Source organism: Ursus americanus, chromosome 8, assembly GCF_024610735.1.
Source record: "Ursus americanus isolate L20-20 chromosome 8, mUrsAme1.1.p, whole genome shotgun sequence".
NCBI lineage: Eukaryota > Metazoa > Chordata > Mammalia > Carnivora > Ursidae > Ursus > Ursus americanus.
This window is the reverse complement of record NC_142134.1, coordinates 5,730,320-5,755,929: the sequence shown is the minus strand read 5'-3', so window position 1 is coordinate 5,755,929 and position 25,610 is coordinate 5,730,320. Positions and strand designations below refer to the sequence as shown.

Sequence of the window (25,610 nt, the reverse complement as noted above, 5' to 3'; positions counted from 1 at the left end):
ATTTATTTAACAGTGTCTCCAAACATACATACTTTTCTCATGTTTCTCAGTAGTAATGTGTAACAAAATTTAGATGAGAGCTTATTAGTATGACCAGCTCCTACTGTTTATTTCTCTCATATCATTTTCTCAGGCATGCATCATAGTCATAACCACAGTAACCATTCGTGATGTCACAAGGGATTATTACTTTTGCTAGGAAGTAAGTTTGAGCAGATGGATGCATAAGGAACCAAGATCCTGTTGTTATACAAATAATTACAAGGTGGGAGGAAACTAATATCCATTATGTATGTAGGCATAATTTTTTAAATAGATTTTTAAATTTGTATTTCATACTGAGAATTTCTGAGAAGAAATATATGAAAAAGGTGATGTTTAAATCACAAAAGTTGAAGCAGCATGAAAATCATAGACTTTTAAATTGTAAAAAATTAATTTTAGATAAAATTTGCTGTTGCAGATTATAGACTTCTTTTACATCCAGCACCATGCTGCCTCCTCAGGTTTTCTCCTTAGTGTTTCCAAAGATTTGAGCTTCTGTCTTCTCTTTTGGAAATCTGGTGGTGATAGAAATGATAAAAAACAGTGTATTTGCTTATGTTATTATAAGGCTTTTCTATAAAGCATGAAAGTTCTAGAATTGTACCTAGTCATATTACATAGGCTTGATAGGCACTTTCTACTAGCTACTTAGCTATCTTTCCAGTTTTTCTTTCAAATTCTAACATCTACGTATCTCTGCATTTATCTGTTTCTTTCCTTTTCTTCTTGAACTGTTGTGGGTTGGGTTTTTTTTTTTTTCATGTACATGTTGTATACACTGGATATCAAAATAATTGCCTTATTTAATGTACAGAGAAGTGGACTGTCAGCAAAGACCTTCTTTTGTATATTCTGGAATAGATTCAGACTTAGTTGCCAGATTGCCTAAACCTTAAAAGTCAAATAATACCCAGGTAGTAGTGGAGGGGTGAAGCAGTGAACTCACATGCTGCTGAAGGGAGTGTACACTGGCTTTGGCAACCTGTTTGTCATTATGGAGAAAGTGGTATGCAAATTGAGTGTACCATCTATGTATTGTAAAGAACAGCCCAAACCTAGGAACAACCCAAGTAACACTCATCAAAGAATAGGCAAATAATTGAGATGTGTTCATACAATGAATATTATACAACAGGAAGCATGTAACAGAATGAATTTCACAAACATAATGTTGAGTATAAGAAGGTAGGTACAAGGGGCGCCTGGGTGGCTCAGTCGTTAAGCATCTGCCTTCGGCTCAGGGCGTGATCCCGGACTTCTGGGATCGAGCCCCACATCAGGCTCCTCCACTGAGAGCCTGCTTCTTCCTCTCCCACTCCCCCTGCTTGTGTTCCCTCTCTCGCTGGCTGTCTCTCTCTGTCAAATAAATAAATAAAATTAAAAAAAAAAAAGAAAAAGAAGGTAGGCACAAAAGAATAAATACAGTATGATTCCATTCAAATAAAGTTCAAAAAACAAGCAAAGCTAAACTGTTCCGTAACCATATTGTGGTGGTTAAAAACAAAAGCAAGTAAATGATTTTCATTCTCAGTCTCTGTTTCTTTCTGACACACACACACATTCACTCACTCACTCACTCACTCACTCACATTCATCCTCTAGGTGAATGATAATTTACCAAAATCTAAGCAAAGGCCCCATTTATTCAGTAAATACTGAGTGTCTACTATGTACTGGGCATTTGTTGCCCAGAACAGAGAGAGAGCCTAGTTGGGGAAACATTCAAGTAAATCTGAAATTAGAATATACTGTAACATGTTACAGTGATTGTATTCAGTGGTTATTTTAGGTTCTTTCCTCAGCCTTATTATATAACTTGGACCTGATAATGGAATATCAACTTGGTAACTTTTTTTGGTAACATTTTTTTCTCGTTTGTGAGACATAATGACCATGACATACAAGTTTGATTGCTTCCTGCTTTTGGCTGCTGAAGAGTAATGGAAGTGCAGGATCTCTTTAGATCTGTAACTCTGCTCTTACCTACTGTGAAGAAATATCATACTTGTGCTGGAAACTTCCTTCATATGACAAGTCATCACTAAGAAATGTAGCAGGGCCTAAAGAGTTGGTGAGCTGTACTTTCACCAGTGTTTGGATACCTCATAATTATGGCAAATTAAGATATAAATTATAGTGACAGTGCAGGATGCTTCACAAGTTAGGAGTTATTTATTATGAGAAGAGTTAAAAGCCTGTATTTCATAGATATGAAAGTTTAGGATAAGGGACCTTTTGTAAATTATTTTTAAGTGAACAGTAATAATACTCAATATTGTAACATAAAACTATAGAGCTACCTTTATTGTGGGAGAACAATTTATAGGGACTTGTGCAATGACAGATCTAATATGTATTGTAAATGATTCATTAGATACCCTTAAAGACCTACTCTTTCACTGGTTTTGGTAGAGTAATAGAATACAGCTTTGTCATTTATTCCTTTGCATCCTCCAATTCTTTAAAATATGTTAATAAAATTATCTTTTAACCTTACTTCCCTGGATGACTTGTCAAAAAAGAAGGGGGTGGCGGGGAGGAAGGAAGGAGCTGTATAAACATTCCTGTAGTGGTGGTGAATACTTTTTTACCTTAGATAACTATCATATGTGCTTTGTTTTTCTTCTCAGATTTGGTATAATGTAATTCTAATACAGAGATTGAGTTTATGTTCTGTAACCAACTGCTGATAATACATGAGTGAAGAGCTATGTTGTAAATAACCCGAACAGGGCAGGGAGGGAGGAAGGGAACTGAAGAAGGAAGAAAAGGAAAAGAAGAAAAACACTGTGACTCAAACATAAATAGGTGGTTTGCCTTCTAATTGTAGTTATGTTCTTATTTATTGCATTATTAAATTTGATGAACAGATTTGTTGAATAAATTTGTATTAAAATTTATTACATAATTGAATAGTTAACTGTTTTTTTTTTTCTTTTAAGATTTCATTCATTTATTAGAAAGAGAGACAACGAGAGCATGAGTTGGGGAAGGGCAGAGGGAGAAGCAGGCTCCCCTCTGAGCAGGGACCCCCCCCCCCATGTGGGGACTCAATCCCAGGACCCCGAGATCATGACCTGAGTCGAAGGCAGAGGTTTGACTGAGCCACCCAGGCGCCCCAGATAGTTAACTGTTGATAGGAAGTCAGCTTAGCTTTTAAAATTTACTGCAAATAGGCTCCACAAAGTTTCTATGTCTTAGTTTCCTAGAACATGAATTTAAGGCTTAGTTTAGCAATTCTCTAAGATTTCTAAGTCCTAAGCCTCTGTGATTTATATTTTGAAAGCCCATATTTGATCAACAATTTGAATCAAAGATATTTAATCTTTGCATTTTAGGGATGGCGTATCCTATATATTTTTATTATTGAAGGTCTGAACATTTAGATTTGTAATCGTAATGTTCACTTTCTCTGACATCATCCCCATACAAATTGCCCAACAATTGAGATAATTTACATTTATGTTATTGTACAGTAAAACCTTGGATGTTAGATTTCTAAATGAGGTATGACCAGTGTTCTTGGCTAGCTTATCTGACTAGTTACCCTGACAATTAGGATTTTTCTGTGATCTTATTAGCTGATGAGCATAGGTTCCTGTTCTGCAACTATGTAACAATACAATAAAGCTAGTGGACAAAAATATGTTATTTCATTTTAGTATGGATTTCCTGAAAAATTTTCAGTTATCAAGCAAGTATTTATGAGGCCCTGCTATATAAGGGGTGTGGGTGTGTGTGTGTGTGTACACCATAAGAACGAATATATATTGTTTCATTGTCTAATATGATTTCAGCAACAATTATAAAGATATGACCCTAGTTTCAGTTTTCTTATTAGAAAAATGAAAATCTTTCATTTATTAACTTAATAGCTATAATGCCCTTGTGAGCCATTTCTTTTACTGACCCTTTATACTATGCTTCTGTAGCTGCCCAGTCTAGTATGGTGGCCATTAGCCAGATTTGGCTATTAAACAATTGTGAAATGTGGCTAGTCTGAATTAACATGTGACCGTAAGTGTAAAGTTCACTCAGATTTCAAAGATTTATCACAAAAAAGACAGTTTAAAATATTTCATTAATAATTTGTATGTTGATTGCATGTTGGGATGGTGTTTTATTGGATTTAATAAAATAGGTTATTAAAATTAATTTTTTACCTGGTAATTTTTTTCATGTGACGACTAGTAAATTTAAATCACATATATGGCTCATACTTATGGCTCTCATATTTCTTTTATATGAGGAAAGTCAGGTTTAAAAAGACAGATACTTTCTTTTCATCTCTTTCCATTCCTACATTCAGGGGTTGGAAAGTATTCTAAAGCTCTTTATATATTCCGACAGTTAAATGATATCTGTTCTATGTAATATAGATATATACATAACAGAAGATATGTCTGACCATCATTTTGACCACTAGTTGTAATGTTGAAGTACATTGGTGTGTTCTAGAATAGAGGGAATAAGGAAAAATGAAACACAAAATAGCAAGAATTGAGAAGAGGAACATGCTTATGGACTATAGACATGCCATTAAAAGGATCCTTACTGTGATCTAGAATTATTATGTGAGTTGGATGGTTTTCTTTGATAATAGCTAACTTTGAAAAACACTGATAGATATGTTTAGTGGTTTCCAAGTTGAGAAAAAAAGGTTCTATAAAATATTAGTTCCTGGTTTTTTCTTTTACACAGAATTGTCATTTGTGAAAGAGGAGGTGAAAATTTTCACATGTGATAGTCATACATTCCTAGAACACAGAGTTCTTTAAGCTCCTGCCAATGAGAATAATCTTTTTTCTCTGAAAAAGTGATTGTCTCTTTTCCCCATCCCACCCCCATTTCCATGTTTACTTGTTTTGGTTTTCCAAAAAGACATATTTAATGCCCTGCCTAGGTTTATTTTCTACTTACTCACTATATAAGGAATAACATTGTTATGTTTTATATTTGAAATTGTAAGGTACATTTCTTTTTTCTTTTATGTTTAATTTAACTCTTTGTTTTACAGATGAGGGCAGAAGTGCAGTTGACCAAGCAGGTGGTGCACAGATTGTAATTGACCATTTAAGGTCACTGTGCAGTATAACAGACCCCGCCAATGAGAAGCTCTTGACTGTCTTTTGTGGCATGCTGATGAACTATAGCAATGAGAATGGTAAACAAAATTGAAAACTTGCTTTATCTCTGGGGGAAAATAAAAAATCATCATTACTATAGTACATAACAAAAATATTTAGAAAAATTATGAGCAAAGAATTCATAAGTGGCATAAAATTAATAAATAGCCAACATTAAATCACAGTGTTCCAAAAATACAGAATGTTCTAATTTATTAAATGGGACAAGTTTTTGAAGGGTTACCCATGTTAATTAATACAAAAAACAAAAACAACATAATGGTATGCTTTAATATTTCTCACTATGCACATGAAAATAAACAGTGTTAAAATAGCTTCCTGTTTATTACTTTATATTAATGCCAGGAGTAGCTTTAAACACAAACACTATATTAGTAAAATTATTTTATCTAGACACTAGATTTATTTGTCAGAATAGAAAAAATCTTTTAATAAAACCTGGCCTTAGACAAATAAAGTTCAGAGTAATTGCATTTTCTCATTTTAGAAATTTAATAAATACCTGTCAATAGAAGTTTCTTTTCTCTGTAAAACATTCTTAGAACCTAGCAACAAATGACATGTCAAAATTTTCAGATAATCTATATGGTTAATTAAATGAATGTAAAAATGGTGATATGAAAGCTTCACTATATTTTTAAATGTCACAAAAAAATGTATCATCTTATAGGAGTTATGGCATGGATCAAACACTCAAAAATTCTAATAGGTTTCTAGACTGTAACACACATAAGGTCTTTTTGTGGTTTGTTTTGTAATGGCATCTTAAGCTGTAGTCTTTGGCAAAGACATATTTTAGTTGCATATTGAACATGTAATAAATTATTTACTTTCATGTGTCCTAGAAACACATGGACCTTTAGGCATATTTTTCATTTTTCACTTTTGGTAGTCATGAGTCCAAAGAAATATTCTCCATAATTAAAAAGAAAAAAGATAAACATTGATGATAAATGGCTACTGACATTTGGCCAGTGACAACCACAAACGGTGGGGACTGTAGCCCTTGTCCCATTGAACAGGGAGAGCCACTACTCTCCTCTAGTCTATAGTTTCTATATGGCAATTTGGTCAAATACTGCCACATCTTTTCATTGGAAGATGGGGGGAAGCTGCAGATCTAGCTTTTCATGTGACATCTGTTTTTTAAATGTTGGATTACGTGTGCGTTTTTAGCACTGTACAAGCTCAGGTCCCATCCTATACAGAGGATACCAGTTTTAACCTCTGAATTAAAATTTCCAATAATATTAATAAATAGTTTTTATTTGTCAAATGGCTAGCCCATTAAACTCAAGCTAGTAACAAATGGTAGTCTTTATCGGGTCAACTACCACTATTTTTTTCCCCTGTGGTGAAATCATTTTTGAAGAGAAAATGAACAGGAGAAACAGACATGAGAGAGTCTGGGTAATCCACAAAATTAATAGCTAGTTCCTAAATAATTGAAACTAGACCATAATGCACACATATCTGAATTGCATTAGGAAATCATTGGCCAGTTGTTCATGTTGCTTTAGTTTCATTTGGGACATCTTGGACACCTATCTTCATTGGGTGTTCATCTTGGACACCTGAGAAAATGGGACAAGATGCTAAGTGGGAGAATGGTTTAGACAGATAAATGAAAGAAACTAGCCATGAAGTTATTAGAGCAGCTTTGGATATAAAAGAATTAGTCCTGTTATGGATTTAAACTCATTGTCATTTGGAAACCGCTGTTCAAAGATCTGTACAAAAGCATATCAAATGGCCAAATGGTCTTTAAAAATATCACTAATTCTAATCCAAAGGAGACTGCAGTTTCCTTTGAGTCCCTATGGTAGGATATCACAATGTGTAGACGTGTGTATTGAGAAGGAAATGATTAACCACATGCAGAGTCCACAGTTGAAATGCATAATATATTTGTTTTGTTTAAGGGTAGGCTTTTTTCCTGGTGTGCAAGTATTCCCAAAAAGTAACTTAGATACTTCAAAAACCTTGATTAACTTTTCTCAGAACATTATTGGAGCAGAAGTGTTTTTGTTCCATTATCCTAAAACTGGTATTGGAATGAAGCTTTCATTGGATAAAATAGAAGTAAAGTTACCTTTAGTATTTTAAACAAAGAGGTGCCAAACATGTAACTATCTTCTTTCTTCTCCTTGCGTTTACATTTGTCTGTCATGGGGATCATAGTTTGTGAAGTGATTCTTTTTCTCCATAATACTCTCTAACTTAAATTACATTCTTTTTCATTTTGCATAATTATTGCATCTTTGTTGTTCTGTTGATTACTTACTCTATTTTTTAAAACGTGTGTTTAAAGACTTGCCTACTTAAATATTAGGTCTTTTTGGCTAACTTAAGAACATTTGATATTGACCATGTACCCCTAGATGAGTCACTGTGAAAAAAAATAGAGCTTTTTGAAATTCAGGAGGCAGTTTTTATTAGCACTGGAAAATGAAGTTCCTTTTTATGTGTATTTACTATTGAATTTCAGTACATAAGGCTCTGCTAGTAACTGAGTAGAATAATTGAGTGATAAATTGTTACTCTACCAGAAAAAGTAACTGTATCCTTAGCCCTAGTAACTTAAGCCTTATTCATAGGGAGTTATTACTTCAGCTTCACAGATATATATTTTTTTACTACAAAGGTAAGAGTGCTGAAAATGGTCACAAATATCCACCAACATAGTTTCTTTGGTGGTAATATTTTCAAATTGTATATTAGTCCTAAAAGTAAATTGACACCAGACTGAGACTTAAGATATCTTGATTCCTATCCATCTGGTTGGTGGACAACTGTGAGCATATCCAATTGTTAAATCCATTAAGTAGGGAATAAAAAAAAAATTCCTAACCACATGCAAGACAGATACATTGCGAAAATACATGTGTCATAAAGGTATTTTTGTACCCTTTGATAAAGTTATATAAAACTCAACGTTCATGAGTTTTAAAATTTTGAACCAGCTCAGGACTGTACACTTTTAAGCTATGAGGTGGATATATCCTTTTGTTCCCCCATTTGTGAAGCAATTAAAATTTTTTATACCCAAACTGGTAAGTGTGGAATATCTGAATAGAGAAATTTATAATTGCTTAGCCAGAAAAGTTGTATCCATAATATCATATAAATAAAATCATGTTTAAATAGAATAAGACAAAACTTTTTTTTTTTTTTCAGTAAAAATCATTTAAAGTTTATCCTTTTGGGGGAAATCATACCTATTTTTCGCATGGCAGAAAAGCACTCTTCAATTCTGTGGCTCTCCCAAGTAGTCTGAGTGTTTGACAGTTGTGGTTAGAGCAAAGCGTGTTGACAATTTGATATTCAGTTTGAGGAAATATGCTGAACTTCCTGTATTTTCTTCATCTGTTTATTAACTTACCCTAAAAACAAGAAACTCAGACCTATTATTATAGATATTTTTATCTCATTAGTTTCTTGGGTATCTTTTCTAGCTTTGGTTACCCAATGCCAAAACATTGCAGTGAAGACTAAAAATTCTGTTCAGATCTATTTTCAAATATAACACCATTTTAGCCTGTAGTAGAAGTCTGGCAAATATTTATTGACTTCTGGATATTTAGTATTGTCTAAAATTTTTTTATTAACAAAATTAATGCTTGGAAGAAAAATGGGTTTTTGGAATGTATTTTCTTTATTAATTTAGAAGCATTATAAACTCTTGCCAACTATATTACTTGATAGTTCCTGAATATTCATGTTCATTGTAGTAGCAGAAAGTGGCATTGGAAACATCCTGATGATGGTGCCAAAAATTTACCATAGGTGATCCACAAACTTAAAAAATCTGCACACTTATACTTGAAAGTTGACTGCAGTTTGAATGGAAACAAACGAGTAATCAAAAGCAGACCACCAGAGTTATTTAACACCTTGTTCAGGGATCTCCTAATAGTCACCATTTTTATTACCTTACATGTAATATGTAATAACCATGATGACCATGATTAATCAGTAAATATCTTTTGGAAAACTTTATAATTGAGAATTTAATTTTTTTCTTAATATACCTATGCTAGAAATATAAAATACAGGGAAAAGTCTAATTCTTAAGAAAATTATTGATGGTAAGCACTAAAGCAAGGACTAAAGTTACTTGTTTTACATAGGCTGTGCCATAAGAGAGAAAAGTAGAAGAAATAAACATGCCATCAAGAAAGGAAAAATCTGTTTCCTTCTAAAATGATTAACATAATATACACAGTTTATGACTGGCTTTTTCATGTAAGCTATATTATATATGTGAAATATGTAAATATGTGATACCAATTTGAGGAATATGATGTATATTGGATATATAGGATCAGTTTGAGGATATATGTGTGTGTATATCATATACATGTGATCTATATTTAATTGTATATATATGATTTTTCAAATAGCTGATTTTTCTCCAATATCTTAATAGCTCCCTATTATTGAAGATTAATTTTTTTTGTGGCTCCTAAAATCTCTCTGGGATACTCTTGTAATAATTCTCACATTTATTTTCTGTATAGACTTATGATAACTGAGCTATGGTTGAAGGGAGGCCATCAGTGTGGTTTAGGAAATGCAGTTCAAATGCATGGGTATGTTACTGGAGCATAACAATTTAAGTATTCAGCCCAGTACATAAATTCAGTTGTTTAAAATAGGCCTGTAAAGTATTTTCTCTTTAACTTAAAGATCACTTAATGTGTAATTAATTTTAGCTGCTACCTTCATTTCAACCAATAGCAACAATTTCACAATTTTAATCATACTATTCATTTTCCTACTGACCTCAGTCTAATAACGTGGCTTATTTTTTCTTCATATTTAAAATGAGAAGAGTAGGGGCGCCTGGGTAGCACAGTCGTTAGGCGTCTGCCTTCGGCTCAGGGCGTGATCCCGGCGTTTCAGGATCGAGTCCCACATCGCGCTTCTCCACTGGGAGCCTGCTTCTTCCTCTCCCACTCCCCTGCTTGTGTTCCCTCTCTCGCTGGCTGTCTCTCTGTCACATAAATAAATAAAATCTTAAAAAAAAAAAAAAAGATTGAAAATGAGAAGAGTAGAAGTTAATAAGGAATAATCCTCATTAAAAACTAAAAAGCACTTTGGCTTGAGCTACTTGTTTATTTTTATGCTTTGGTATTACTTTATTGCAGTTAAGAAAGAATACTTCCTAGATATTAGATGTTTAGGAAATGATTCGCTTTGCATAAGTGAGGAACTGTTTCCACAGTTAATTTACTGTGGGTACAAGCTAATTAATAATTACATATAATTCCTAAATACTAAAAACTTTTTGCCTAACTTTAAGGTAAAAAAAATCAAAATGTAAAATTTTGTCTTTGTAATATATTGTCTTTTTCCCCATAATTATGTTAATTTTCCAATATACCATTTCAGTGTATTTTTCCTTCATTTTTTTTTCCCTTTCCATAAAGGCCTGGGAGATGTGCTCTTAAGTTTGCATCTTTTGAAGCCCAGTTTGTCAAATAAAAATACTCTAGTGTGTTAGAAGACTTTTATTGTGCAGCTGAGAAATTTTTAGGACTTAAGAAAATATATTGTGTAATTCTTTATTTACTGTTTTCTCTTTGTAAAAAATTTCTGAATTTTTACTGTTTGTCTCACAGAGCATTCAGATTTACTCAGGTTGCACTCAAGAAGTTCTGCTACAAATGTCATTTTAAACAAATTGTTTTACTGAACGACAGAACAGTTAGTTGTTCTTGTGCCGCCTGCAATTCGGTCTATTAAATTTGACCTATTAGACTAGCTTAGCTTTTCATCATAATCCTTCTAAAAAATTACTATAATCATGCTGCTATTTAGTGGATAAGCTAAGAACTTGGTTTTTAGAAGTACAAAATGCACATTTTGTTTAATTCCACATGGCCAAATAGTGGCATTAATATTTAGCTTTGACCATTATAGAATGAACTTCTGAATGTAAGAATCTGAAATTTTATCACAAAAAAATGAAATGATTGTTATAGTTTTTTCAGTAATGATTTAAAGTTTGGCATTATATTATAGAAATAATACTTAGCATTTTCAGCTTCCTAGATTTTCTTATAATGGTGTGTATAGTCTTGTGATACGAAATAGATACCAAATTTTAACTGAAGGCAGTAGAGAAACAAAATATGTTGGGGGTTCCTCATTCCCTAACATGCTTTTCTTTATTTCCTTCATGTCTAGATTGAAGATAATTAATCATAGATGTTATTGACTATTATTTTCAATATTTTCTTCATAGTAAACATTTGAGGTGGCAGGGTTGGCTTTCTGATTTGAATTCACCATCACAAGCTATAAAAAATTCCCAATTTTGACTTCTTTTTGAAAGATTCATGGCCTGACTGAAATTAAGTAACTAAAAATTAAAAACAGCTCCTAACATTTATTTTATGTTGTAAATTCTAAAGAGGATAGGTAATCTGATCTCTATTATTCTGCCTTGATTTAATTTTTACATTTGTATAGTTTGTTCACCATCATTAGTTATTGCCACATTTTAAATATTGCAGTATAAATATACATTTACATTGCAGCTGACAGAATTTCAGCATATGAAGCACATAGGGAGATTTTCTCTATACATGGAATCCTTACCTATATTTAAAAATGAGTATTTAGATAGTAACAGTAAAACTGAAAGACTAGGCCTTGTTTTTATTATTGATGTTACTGCACCAGTTGAAACATGATGGTATCAAGCACATGATTATTGACCATGTACAGGTTTGTAGGTGCCAGAAATAACATTGAAGTAAGTATTCAGATGTTTGGCCTTCTAAGAGCTAAGGCCAAAGCCAGAGATGAATAATGGATTTTGGCCACATATCAGTCTACTGATACAGTGGACCACTTGAAATAGTCATTCAGAGAGAAACTCAAGGCAGAGAAGTATCATATGTAAAATCACTTATATAAAAATTAGTAATCCTGTTTTCTAACTACAAGTAAAATCCAGTTAAGACCAAACTACCTATATTTTGTTAAATTGAAAATTTTTAAGTAAATACTGTTTGAAAAATGGGGACTGGCCGGAAATCAGAAATCTTGGTTATGTAGATGTATGTTATTAACATAGTTTGTGTGTTGCAAAGAATGTCTGTGTAAATTTTAAAGTGTAACAACTTAATAGTAATATTCCAGGGTAACTAGTAATACTAGGTTTTTTTTTTTTTTAAGCCAATAAATCCTTCTGTAAAACAAAGAATTTGTATGTTTTTAAACATATATATTTGTAAGGTATACATGTTGTGATGTAAATTAACCTGGCATTGATCTTAATTTGCTATACAAAAATGTAGACTTAACTTTATACCTCTGTGGGTATGGCCTTTCTTTCAGCAATGCCATTTGGGAACAGAGGATATATTTCTCCTACTAAGAGCTGCTTAAGCAACAGCTGGCAGTTGTCCTCTTAAAACAAAACAAACAAAAAAGTTTTAACCTTTAAAAGACCAGTTTCTTTCTGAGATGAAAGCATAGAGTTTCCTTTAATCAGAGTAGACCTATCTGTAGAAATTTCCTTTGTAGCAGTATTCATTACAAGAGTTGATCTGTAGTAGTAATTTAACCTGAAGTGAGCCGAGAGGGAAGAATTATCTACTAGATTAAGACATAATCACTCTAGGTGTTGTTGGATTGAGAACACTATGTGGGTAGGTCTCTTAAGAATAATAAAACATTTTTCCTTTCTCGTGATTTTGCTTTGGGGTTTTTGTTTTTGCTGTTGTTTTACATTATACTCATAATTTTATCATTATCTCTAAAACTTTTATAAAAGGGAGATTTTGCTCTTGTAGAGACTCTTATTTGCAGAATCTTTTAGAAAAAAAGTTTGAATTCTCTTGTTTTTTATTTAACTGTTAGAAAACAAGAATTGTGTAAATGTATTGTTTTAAACCTCCAGTATTCTCAGTGCTAATGAATCTTGATTCTCTTTTTCTTTTTTTCATTGAAATTACCATTTGTCATTGAAATGTATAACCTGGGGCTTAAATTACAGAGATAATCTGGGTGTAGAACACGAAATGCATGTTTTGTTTAAAGAGGGCTTTTAAAATAATTGATTTGAAGTTAATTTTAAACACATGTAAATATTTTTACTTTTCTATGCTCAATACTAGATTTCGAGTAAAAGTTCTCCACTTCCCTGACCAATCAACAAATAGATACAAAGTAATAAGTAATTGAAAACTGTGTCCCTGCACATGTGCATGTATAAAGTTTTTAACTATGTATCATCCTCTTGGTAGCTGTAAAATCAGTTCACTTTTCACTAATTCACTACAACCTGTTTAAACTTAACATTTCTATTCACTGTTTTACATCATTTTTGATTTTTGTATCCTTTTTTGGAAGTATATAGATATGCCATTAGTCAGGGGCAACTTTCTTCAGTCTTTATTATGCCCAAATGGTTTTTATCTAATTTGTAGTATAATTCATCAAGATTTATATTTGCTTGTGTTTATTGCTTCAATTGTATATAATTTACTTGATTGTAGATGGTTTTTTATGCAAGCCTGTAAATAGGAATATTGTACTCCTTATACTATGAATAGTATACATACTATATATACGTACTAATGTAGAGACTATGTTTTTTGAATTGTGTATATCTTATTTTGACACAGTTTCATCATTAAGTCCTATTTACTGATAAGCTTAATCTTATAAGATTGTCTATAAGGGCCTTTTCTTATGAATAAGGTAAACATGTGTTGCAGTCTTCTTAAGAAACTTATTCTTTAATTGATCAACATGACTTCATTTGAGTTACTGGGATTCTTTTCTGGACCTATAATCTATCTATACCAATGTTTTAAACATTAAACTTAAAACTCAGGGGGAAAAAGGTTCTTCAACTTAAGATCTTCTCTCCAGATCTCCATTCTTTGGAGTTTCCATGAGTGTGACCTGAAGAACTTGGAACCATTGAAATTCAAATGTAGGTAGGTAAGTGTTCACACCAGCGCATGCGTTGATTGCCTTATATCTCTTTGTATATGCATCTGTATTGCACCCCCTCAGTGCCTTTCTTCCTCTTCCTCCCATAGATCATGTAGGGCCTGTGTCATCTTGATATTTTGTAATTCTGTATTTTGGTCAGTATTTGTCTGTGATGTGTGTCAGGAGCAATCTTTAAAAGTCTTCAGACATTTATGACATTGTGCTGTCTAAAGACTGTCTTTCACACATAAGTGTTTGCTATGTACGAGCCTGGGTTGCATTTTGTGAATTGTGTTTGTTGAGCTCTGATAAACATTCCCCTGGAGTTGCTGGTGTTCATTGAAGGTTGCAAAAATTCTCAGTCCTGCACTGTTTTACGTTTTCAGTTCTAGAAAATGTGAACTAATTCTGGTTCTAAGAATATCTTCCAGTTTTTGATTTAAAAGTCATACTCCTGATACCATTCATAATAACATGAGTGTCACCTGCCATCCTTTGAAATCCATTCACAAGCTTTCTTTGGGCAATAAGAAAAAGTGATTAAACTTAGTCATTTGCTTCCAGCAATAAGAATTAATACCAGTTTATTCCACACAAACAGGACACCTACTTAACCCCACCCCTCCAAAAAAGACTATTGATAACATACTAAGTTGTAACTGAGATAAGCAAACAGACCCAACCATGGAATATTCTCCGAGGCTTAATTAGAGTTTCTACTCAAATAAGCAAAATAAGATGTTCAGGTGCTTAATGTAAATTTTGCTCAAAATATCCAAACCAAAATCTAGGATTCCTACCATGCTTTTAATTTTTATTTCTTTTCCTGTCTCATCTCATCTGCCAAGCACATCATTGAATTTCAGAATCTCTATTCCATGTTTTGTTTTGTTTTCCATCTCCTATAAAAGTTAGGTAATCCTTTGGCAGTGGTTCTTAAACTTTTGGTCTCAGGACTCTTTTAGACACTTAAAAATTGCTGAAGACCCTATAGAATTTTTGTTTATAAATATGGGCTGTATCTATCAATATTTACCATATTAGAAATTAAAATGGAGACAATTCAAAAATTACTTAATTTTGTATTGAAAAATAACTCACATTATCACGTATTTTTATGAAAAATAACATTTCAAAATTAAAAATATTGCTGGGGTGCCTAACTGGCTCAGTCTATAGAACATGTGACTCCTGATCTCAGGGTCGTGAGTTCAAGCCCCATGTTGGGTGTGAAGCCTACTTAAAAAAAAAAAAAAAAAATTGCTGAGAAGAATAGCATTTATTTTACTGTGAATGTGTGCTGGGGAAGAGTTATGATGACCACCAACAGAATTTGGTGCCACAAACTGGGTTCATGATAAAGCCCCAGCGGTTTTACCCACCGTTTCTGCACCATTGTGTAAATATCAGTACCGTGAAAAAGGCATATAAAATCTTGGTATTTTTATGAAAGTAGTTTTGATTTTGTGATCCTCTGAAAGGGTTTTGGGGACCCCATTTTGAGAACCATGTTCTAGGATGCCTGCTTATCTTGAAATGAAAGTTTGTATTAGTCTGTTTGAGTAAAGTTCTTTTCTTCATCTGGGCCTTCATTATTCAAGGAGAATGACTTGCCTGCAATTGGTATGAACAGACTTTAGAGTTATTTGAGTGTAATTTTTGTTTTAGTTAGCCTCATAGAAGTGGGTATAAAAGAAAGCACCCAAGTGATCAAAAATGAGTATGTCCACTGGATGACCATATAATTTTTCTCTTTACTTGTGTGTGGTATGTGTGTTGTATGTGAGTATACAATTAATTTGGCTCCTGGGTAGCTTTAAAACACATTTTCCCGAAGCAAAGTGATTTTCATGAATTAGGGTGATTCACACCAAATGCCATTGGGCTCTACTTCTTTTTCTCCTGATCTACCACAATTTCAAAAATTACTGCTTCAATTTGTATGCCAAAGATTTTATGAAACTATGCAACATTTCGTATTTTTTTGTCCCTCATTTCTCTGGAACCAAAATTCAAAATACCTTAAAAGCAGTGCAAGAAAGTGGTAGAGATGCCAAGTTAGGAGAATATGAAGAACCTCACCTTCTAAGTGACGTTCTCCTGTTGAGTTATCTCCTTCATAACATTTGTTATTTCTCTGATGTCCCTGGACTGTTGGATTTTTATAGTTTGTACCAACAGTACTGAGGGGGTGTGTGATGCTTACATATATGCAGACATATAGTGGAGTTTGACTCACACTCAATGCATGCGCTAGTGCTCACGCTTACATACCTGGAACTTAATGATTCAGCAGCTCTGCAGTATTTGAAGAGGTAGTCAAAATGAGTAAATAAATAAACGAAAGTTAAAAATACCGCTAAAGAACAAAGATCTGCAAAGGTAATCCAATAATAAGGAACTTCACTGGTAAGTAATCAAAATAATTTTTGACTTGGAAAGCGTATTGGTGCATGATCGTTACAAATACTATAACCATAATACAGGTATTCTGCCAACATAACACATAACACTATACCTTTTAACATAAGTAATTTGCTTATAAGATAATACAGATACTGTGAATCATTCATCAATTGCTGAATTGTAAGGAAAAAATAATATTTAACATTAAAGGCATAAGAACAAATCATTTAGTTGAGCATATTCTTTTATTTCTGTCTCTTTAGAACAAATTTCATAATTCCATTGCAAAATCTGAAATTGTTTTAGACTATTTGAACCCTAAATGTAAACTTCCCTTTTTCCCAGGCCTGTTTTCTTGTTTTGGTAATAGGCCCCCCACAGTTGAGTCAGACAGTATGTATAATTACCCACTCAATCAGTTTTCAGGATGATAAGCCTCTGTTGGCTATCCCTTCATACTTTACTCTGAAAGCAGGAAAAATTACAGAGACCGCCAGGCATATAATCAACTGGAATGTGAGGCAGCTCAACCCGCCTGCTTGTCCTTATCTGATAATCACCCAACCAGCTTCTTATCTATTGGTTAAGAACTAGAAAGAGCGATGAAGAGATTCGTAGGCAAACTATCAAGGGATGCATGCTCTAAGGAAAATGTGTTTGTAATAAACGGATTTTTATCTTTAGATTCCCAGTAGGTAACCTAAAAAGAATTTGGAGAAAATTATTAGCTTGAAAATGGCATATAATTTTTAAAAGAAACAATTTTGAAAGCATTCCTGTATCTTTGGATGAAACAGTTATTAATAGTAATAGTGTTTTGCATAGGCATGTGTGTGTTTATATCTTTCTTAGCTTATTGTGAGAGGCAATACTTTTGATTTTCATTTCGTTTATTTACCTTCAGCTTTGCTACAGGTGTTCTGTCTTAATTTGTTCATGAAGAGCCATTGTGGAAATCCAAGGCCTGTTAAATACTTTAAAACTCATTAGTTTCTTAGAAAATGAAGGCAAGCAATGATGACAAAGCATATTGATCTCATTCTCTTTACCTCTCAAGCCAAATTTTCCTTTCTTTACTAAGATGCTTGTCTCTATTACTAAAACTTTGAAAAGAAAAATATTTAAATAACACATTTTTTCCTTGTAAAAACTACTTTCTTTCCTAGCAGTCATCGAAGAACATTCTGCTGCAAATAATCAAAATGATTTTTGTGTATTATATACATTTCCCACTCTTTATTATGAAGCAGCTGTTTTTAAGGGATTCTAAGGTTCTGTCTTCTCTTGGTCTTTATTAAATTTGTTTTTCAATGCTTTTCATATACTCTGCTTTCCTATAATACAAATATTACTTTGTCTAACCTTTTCACATAATGACCAGCGGTAATGTTTAATTATTTATACATTTTTAAAGCCTACTCTACAAAGGTATAAGACCCTGTTTAAAAAAAAAGGCAAAACAAAACTAATGTTTTGGCATATTATTTGAGTTCTTCTCATTTCTAAATTTCTTTTAATCATTGAAAAGAGTCAAAACTCAACTCTTGTGAACTAATGATTTAAGGTTTTTCAGACAATTGTATGGATAGACTTAATCTTATTTTACTGTAATTGAAATAGTATTGAGTTTGCAGTAGGGAGAATAAGAGGTGCTTTCTTCTTACTAATGTCCATTTGATACATAAACACTTTCACTTGTTTGTTTGTTTTTTACAGATTCCCTGCAAGCTCAGCTTATCAATATGGGTGTTATACCTACCTTAGTGAAATTATTGGGCATCCATTGCCAAAATGCAGCTCTTACAGAAATGTGTCTTGTTGCATTTGGCAACTTAGCAGAACTTGGTAAGTCCTAGTCATGAACCACAAATGTAAATAACTTGTTAATGTACTTACAATAAATTTTCCTTTAGATGTTAACAAACTGGAGATCCGTGTAGATTATATTATTTTTTGAAGAATTGTAGATCTTCCTTCAATGTTTAAAAAAAAAAGTAGGTCCCATTATAGCTTATGATTGTATTGTTTATAATTGGAGCTCCTTTGCTTCCCTCATTGTTTTATTTATTGAGGTTTAAAGTTTTCACTTGAATATTATTTAATAGAGTTGAATATTTAAAATGATCTCCACTTGACTTTAGTATTCTTACATGAGAGATGGTCTTGAAATCAAGTATTGCATTTCCAGAACAAAAATAAAGGATTGTTATTACATTCTATATTAATTGTTTATCAGGTAAAAAGGAACCTAACAGACTGAGGTTTTTCCCCCTCTTTTTAGAAAATCCCTTAAAATGATAGAGGACTTTTCCCTAATAATATATTTGTAACAGCATTAAGAAAAATTACAAGAAATCTTGAAAATCAGAAGGCAAACAGAAGCAGAGCAATACTGGAAGCACAGCCCAGTCATAACAGAGAAGAGGACTGATGACTCCACAACCCCTCTTTTCTCTGTTTTATTCTTCTCTATCATTAATAGTACTCTCTTCTTTCTGACCTTCCTCCTGTGATTCTTAATATAAAATTACGACTCCTGGTCTGACTCTACCCCACAATCATATTCATAACAAATTTTATATTATGGGGACAGTGAAACCAAATGATGTCTTGTCATAACTAGATATAATAGCTAAAACAAACAAATTAATCCCTTTTATAAATAAGTAAACAGAAGCACCAGGACTGTAACCTTGGATCTTCTGAGAGCTCTCTTACATACTACACGTTAAAATCTTGATCTCCGTAGTTTCTTTAGCTTAGACTTTAAGTGCTTCATATTTAAAGGAATGGAGATTATCAGAGCTAATTTTGTAAAAAAACAAAACAAAAAAAAAACCTAATTTTTAAATCTCTCTTTTTTTTTAAAGAACATGAGCTAATTTTTAAATCTTTTTTTTTTTTTTTTAAAGAACAGCAACATGTTTAGATTGAATTTCTTTTCATGAGACGCGAACTTTGGTTTTATTTTGTTTTGTTTTATTTTTAGTATAGTTGATGCACAATGTTAAAAGTCATTCTTATTGAGTGGGTCATCTCCTGGTATTTATGAATGTCCTTGTCTTCTATCCTCTTCTGCTTTTCTTTTTTTTCATACTGTTGTTTTTATTTCCATCATTCACGTAAGACCAAAAATGAAAGAATATTCATTCATTGTTTTACAAGATACTGTTTTCCATTATTAAAATGGATTGTAGGAATTTGTGTTTGGTATACTTTGTAGAAATAAAACAGAAATCATGCTATAATCCCTGATAATGTCCTAATCTTGGTAACAGAAACATAAACACCATTTAATATGAATTGCTTATGTTAAGGCATCAGAATTTCTTTGGGAGAGTGCATTGACCACCTCAATTCAGCCTCCTCTCCCTAGTCTGTATTAAAAGCTGGATATACACCCATTAGGTCCGATTTCATAGTCTATTTCCAGCTGTTACTACCTTTACCCCAATTGGAGGCTGAAAGGATAAAAGAAATATTCCTTTATGTACTAAGACTTCTAGAGTTTGTATCTTGAGTCTGTTATGTCCATGTAACAGCTATGTTACACATCAACACCGAAATTGAACATGTACGGCCCAGAATACTTTTCCTCGTTCCGGTGTATGTTTTATTGCAATAAGTTAAAAAGTATACACAAGGCATTACTATTATTTGACATGGGTAAATATCAAGTTCCCATCACATTTATATTACACACTTCTGAATATGGCGTATCACTGTATGCTAGAGTTACTTTTAGTCAAATTTATTAATAAAAATGTTAAACAGAAATTTTTGTGGTTTTGCTCACAAAAGATATATTTGATAAAGACAAAATATAAAATAATTTAAGTGCAGTCTATTACAGAATTGGGGGCAAAAAGGAAAATGCAGCTCTGCCTTTTTGTTCTCTTTGAGTCGTAGTTTATAGGACTTCCTTTTTATTTGGCTCCAAAATCTTTTATAAAGAAAATTTTCTGCTTAAAATATTAGGATTTGGGGGGTAGAGATGTTAGAATAAAACTTGTACTTAGTTTCACTTCTTTCTGGAAACTAAAACTACAGTAAAGGGATACTTTTTTAAAGGCTTAAATCCACAAGGAAAGGGGAAAAGAAAAAAGGGAGAGGAGATGACACAATATTTTATGACCTGGGAAGAAAGACGAGCAATAACTAATGTAGCAAAACTTTGATATATAAATCCTGGGTTAGAAAGCCAAGAACTAACCAGTTTGCTCTTTGGAATCTTCAAAAGGATCAGAATTTGGTGGTATTAAAATCTCATTCCTTTCCATACTTTTATTTTATTTTATCCAAAATGTGTTTATTGAGATAGTTTCCCACTCATCTGATTCAGGGTGTTTTAGTGTTGCCTCCATCTGCAGGAGCATCGTTCTGTAAGCCTTGCTTTTCCTCCTGTAGGCTGACAGAGGACAGTGGAGCAGCCAACACACAAAACTACCCTTTGTGCATGGCTAAAGACTCGTGATGTTGTAGCATCCTGGGCACTTCACATCCATGAAATAGGAACTGAGGCTCCCCACCAGGCACTTCTTATGCTTCCCCTTCTCCCCTTTCTGGGCAGGTGGAAGAGGTCCTTCGTAAGGGGCATGTTCTTGTAGGGAAGTCATTACTGCCAGAAAGCCCCTTTCCGCACTACCCCTTCCCATGTAAACAAAAGACTGTATTTATTCTCTAGAAAGGCTAAAAATAGAAAATTTGTAATCTGGGGACATCAAACTAACTTGAAGTAACAGGTACCAGAGTACCATTCCAAAAATGGTTTAAGTGAAAATAGATACACTGATGCTAAGAACCCCAATGTTATTATCCCATCTGACTGCTCTTACGGATAATCTTGTAGTTAACAAGATCGCTCAAACTCATAGCTCCGAATCAGTTTTTAAATCCCAATTTTTTTCATTTTATTTATTTTTTATCATGATTGAGTATACTCTTTAATCCTCCTCCCCTATTTCCCCCATCCCCCAGCCCACCTCCCCTCTAGTAACCTTCAGCTTGTTCTCTAGTTAAGAATCTGTTTCTTGGTTTGTCCCTTTTTTTGTTTTATTCCTTTGCTTGTTTGTTTTGTTTCTTAAATTCCACATATGAGTGAGAGCATGTTGTATTTGTCTTTCTCTGACTTCTCTTAGCATAACACTGTCTAGTTCCATCCATGTCATTGCAAATGGCAAGATTTCATTCTGTTCTATGGCTGAATAATAATCCATTATAAATATGTACCACTTCTTTATCCATGCATCTATTGATGGACACATGGGCAGCTTCCATAGTTTGGCTATTGTAAATAAGGTTGCAGTGTATCCTTTTGAATTACTGTTTTTGTATTTTGGGGTTAAATACCCAGTAGTGTGATTCCTGGATTGTAGGGTAGTTCTGTGTTTAATTTTTTTAGGAAACTCCGTCCTGTTTTTCATAATGGCTGCACAAATTTGCATTCCCACGAATAATGCAAGAGCGTTCCCCTTTCTCTGTGTCCTCACCTACACTTGTTTCTTGTGTTTTCCATTTTAGCCTTTCTGATAGGTGTGGGGCAGTATCTTATTGTAGTTTTGATTTGCATTTCTCTGATGATGAGTGAAATTGAGCATCTTACCATGTTGTCTACTTTTTTGGAGAAATACGTGTTTGTGTCTTCTGCCAATTTTTAATTGGATTATTTGTTTTTTGGGTATTAAGTTGTATCAGTTATTTATATATTTTGGATACTAACCCTTTATTGGACATGTCATTTGCAGATATCTTCTTCCGTTTAGTAGGTGGCCTTCTAGTTTTGTTGATTGTTTCCTTTGCTGTGCAGAAGTTTTTTATTTTGATGTAGTCCCAATAGTTTACTTTTGGTTTTATTTCCCTTGCCCAGGAGACATTATCTAGTAAAATGTTGCTACGGCCAATGTCAGAGAGATTACTACCTGTGCTCTTTTCTAGGATTTTTGTGGTTTCAGTCTCACATTTAGGTCTTTCATCCATTTTGTGTTTATTTTTGTGTATGGTGAAAAACAGTGCATGTAGCTGTCCAGTTTTCCCAACATCATTTATTGAAGGAACTGTCTTTTTCCTATTAGATACTCTTTCCTCCTTTGTCGAAGATGAATTGACCATATAATCATGGGTTTACTTCTGGGTTTTCTGTTCTATTCCATTGATCTACTTGTCTATTTTTATGCTAGTACCATACTGTTTTAAATACTATTGCTTTGCAATATAACTTGAAGTCAGAGATTTTGATACCTCCAGTTTTGTTTTTATTTTTCAAGATTGCTTTGGGTATTCAGGGTCTTTCATGGTTCCATACAAATTTAAAGATTGTTTGTTCTAGTTCCATGAAAAATACTTTTGGTGTTTTGATAGGGATTGCGTTAAACCTGTAGGTTGCTTTGAATAGTATAGACATTTTAACGCTATTTGTTTTTCTAATCCATGAACATGGAATGTTTTTCCATTTCTTCGAATTGTCTGGAATTTCTTTCATCAGTGTTCTATAGTTTTCAGAATACAGGTCCTTCACTTAGTTAAGTTTGTTAGATATCCTATTTTTTTCAATGCCACTGTAAATGGGATTATTTTCTTCATTTCATTTTCTCCTGCTTCATTATTAGTGTATAGTAATACAACAGATTTCTGTACATTGATTTTGTGTCCTGCTACTTTACTGAAATCGTTTATCCTCTGATAGTTTTTTGGTGGTGTCTTTGGGGTTTTCTATGTATAGTATTACATCACCTGCAAATACTGAGAGTTTTACTTCTTCCTTACCAATTTGGATGCCTTTATCTCTTTATGTTGTCTAATTGCTGTGGCTAGGACTTCCAGTACTATGTTGAATAGAAGTCTTGAGAGTGGTATCCTTGACTTGTTCCTGACCTTAGGGGAAAAGCTTTCAGTTTTGCACCACTGAGTATGATGTTGGCTGTGGGTGTTTCATATAAGGCCTTCATTATATTGAGATGTGTTCCTTCTAGAACTACTTTGTTGAGCGTTTTTGTAATGAATGGATGTCTTTCTTTGTCAAATGCTTTTTCTGCTTCTATTAAAATGATCATGTGGCTTTTATCCTTTCTTTTATTAATGCGATGTATCACATTGATTGTTTTGCAAATATTGAACCACACTTGCATCCCAGGAATAACCCACTTGCTTGTGGTGTTTGATTTTTTTAATGTATTGTTGGATTCAGTTTGTTAGTATTTTGTGTTGAGAATTTTTGCATCTATATTCATGAGAGATATTTACCTGTAGTTCTCTTTCCTAGTAGTGTCTTTATCTAGTTTTGGTATCAGGTTGATACTGGCCTCCTAAAATGAATTTGGAAGATTTCCTTACTCTTGTATTTGTTGGAATAGTTTGAGAAGAGTGGGTATTAACTCTTCTTTAAATGTTTGGTAGAAATTACCTGTGAAACGTCTGGTCCTGCACTTTTGTTTGTTGGGAGTTTTTCAGTTACTTGATTTAATTTCATTGCCGGTAATTGGTCTGTCCAGATTTTCTATTTCTTCCTCCTTAGTTTTGGTAGGTTACATATTTCTAGGAATTTATCCATTGCTCGTAAGTTGTCCAAGTAATTGGTATTTGGGTGGCCCTCTTTTTTTTTTTTTTTTTTTTTTTTTAATGAGTCTTCCTAGAGGTTTATCAGTTTGGTTGATCTTTTCAGAGAACCACCTCCTGGTTTCATCAATCAGCTCTATGATTTTTTGGTTTCTGTATCATTTATTTCTGATCTTGTCTTTATTATTTCTGCTCTTGTCTTTATTATTTCCTTCCTTTTGTTGAGTTTGGCTTTCATTTGTTCTTTTTCTAGCTCCTTTAGGTGTAAGGTTAGGTTGTTTATTTGAGATTTGTTTTGCTTCTTGAGGTAGTACTGCTATAAACTTCTTAGAACCACTTCTGCTGCATCCCAATGATTTTGGACCATTGTGTTTTCATTTTCTTTTTTTCATGTAATTTTTAATTTCTTCTTTGATTTTTGGCCGGCCCATTCATTTATTTGGTAGCATGTTATTTAACCTCCATGTATTTGTGCTCTTTCCAGATTTCTTCTTGTGATTGAATTCTAATTTCATGGGATTGTGGTCAGAAAAGATGCATGGTGGGGCATCTAGGTGGCTCAGTCAGTTAAGCTTCTACCTTTAGCTCAGGTCATGATCTCAGGGTCCTGGGATTGAGCTCCATGTTGGGCTCCCTACTCAGCAGGGTGTCTGCTGCTCCCTCTCCCTCTTCCCCTCCCCCTGCTCGTGCTCACTCTCTCTTTCTCTCTCAAATAAATAAATAAGATCTTTAAGAGAGAGATGATGATGATATGACTTTGATTTTTTTTTTTAACTAAGACTTGTTTTGTGGCCTAATATGTGATCTCTTCTGAAAGTGTTCTGTGTGCACTTGAATGTATATTCTGCTGTTTTAGGATGGAATGTTCTGAATTTGTCTATTAAATCCAGTGTGTTATTCAAAGCCATAATTTCCTTGTTGATTTTCTGTTTGGATGATCTGTCCATTGATGTAAGTGGGGTATTAAAGTCCCTTGCTATTATTGTATTACTATTGATTTGTTATGAACTTTTTTATGTATTTGGGTACTTCTATGTTGGGTGCATAAATATTTATAGTTATTATATCCTCTTGTTGGATTGTCCCCTTTATTACTATGTAGTATCTTTCTTTGTCCCTTGTTAACAGTCTTTGTTTTAAAGTCTCTTTTGTCCAATATAAGTATTGCTATTCCAGCTTTCTTTTGGCATCCATTGCCTGATAAATGTTTCTCCATCCCTTTACTTTCAATCTGCAGGTGTATTTTGGTCTGAAATGAGTCTCTTGTAAGCAGCATATAGATGGGTCTTGTTTTTTTATCCACTGCTTCACCCTATGAAAACCACTTCTTCAGCCTATGTCTTTTCATTGGAGCCTTAAGCCCTTTGCATTCAAAATAATTATGACAGATATGTATTTACTGCCATTTTGTTACTTGTTTTGTGGTTGTTTCTGTAGATTCTCTCTTTCTTCTCTTCTTCTCTTTCATAGTTTGGTGGCTTTTTTAAGTGCTCTATTCGGATT

The 25,610-nt window shown here is 33.3% G+C and overlaps 1 protein-coding gene and 1 pseudogene across 6 annotated transcripts in view; one reads left to right on the top strand and one right to left on the bottom strand.

The window, feature by feature from the left end:
* RAP1GDS1 (Rap1 GTPase-GDP dissociation stimulator 1) overlaps nt 1-25,610 on the top strand; it is a 144,384-nt gene that overhangs the window by 86,621 nt on the left and 32,153 nt on the right. For 5 of the 6 annotated variants that reach the window (XM_045792173.2, XM_045792176.2, XM_045792170.2 and 2 more), the window contains 2 exons: nt 5,063-5,209; nt 18,273-18,401. In XM_045792173.2, coding sequence (XP_045648129.1) covers nt 5,063-5,209; nt 18,273-18,401 — 276 coding nt within the window. The remainder of the gene's footprint in view (nt 1-5,062; nt 5,210-18,272; nt 18,402-25,610) is intronic. The other variant, XM_045792179.2, reaches the window with a different exon arrangement.
* On the bottom strand, nt 20,905-21,153 carry LOC123788722 (small ribosomal subunit protein eS27 pseudogene; annotated as a pseudogene).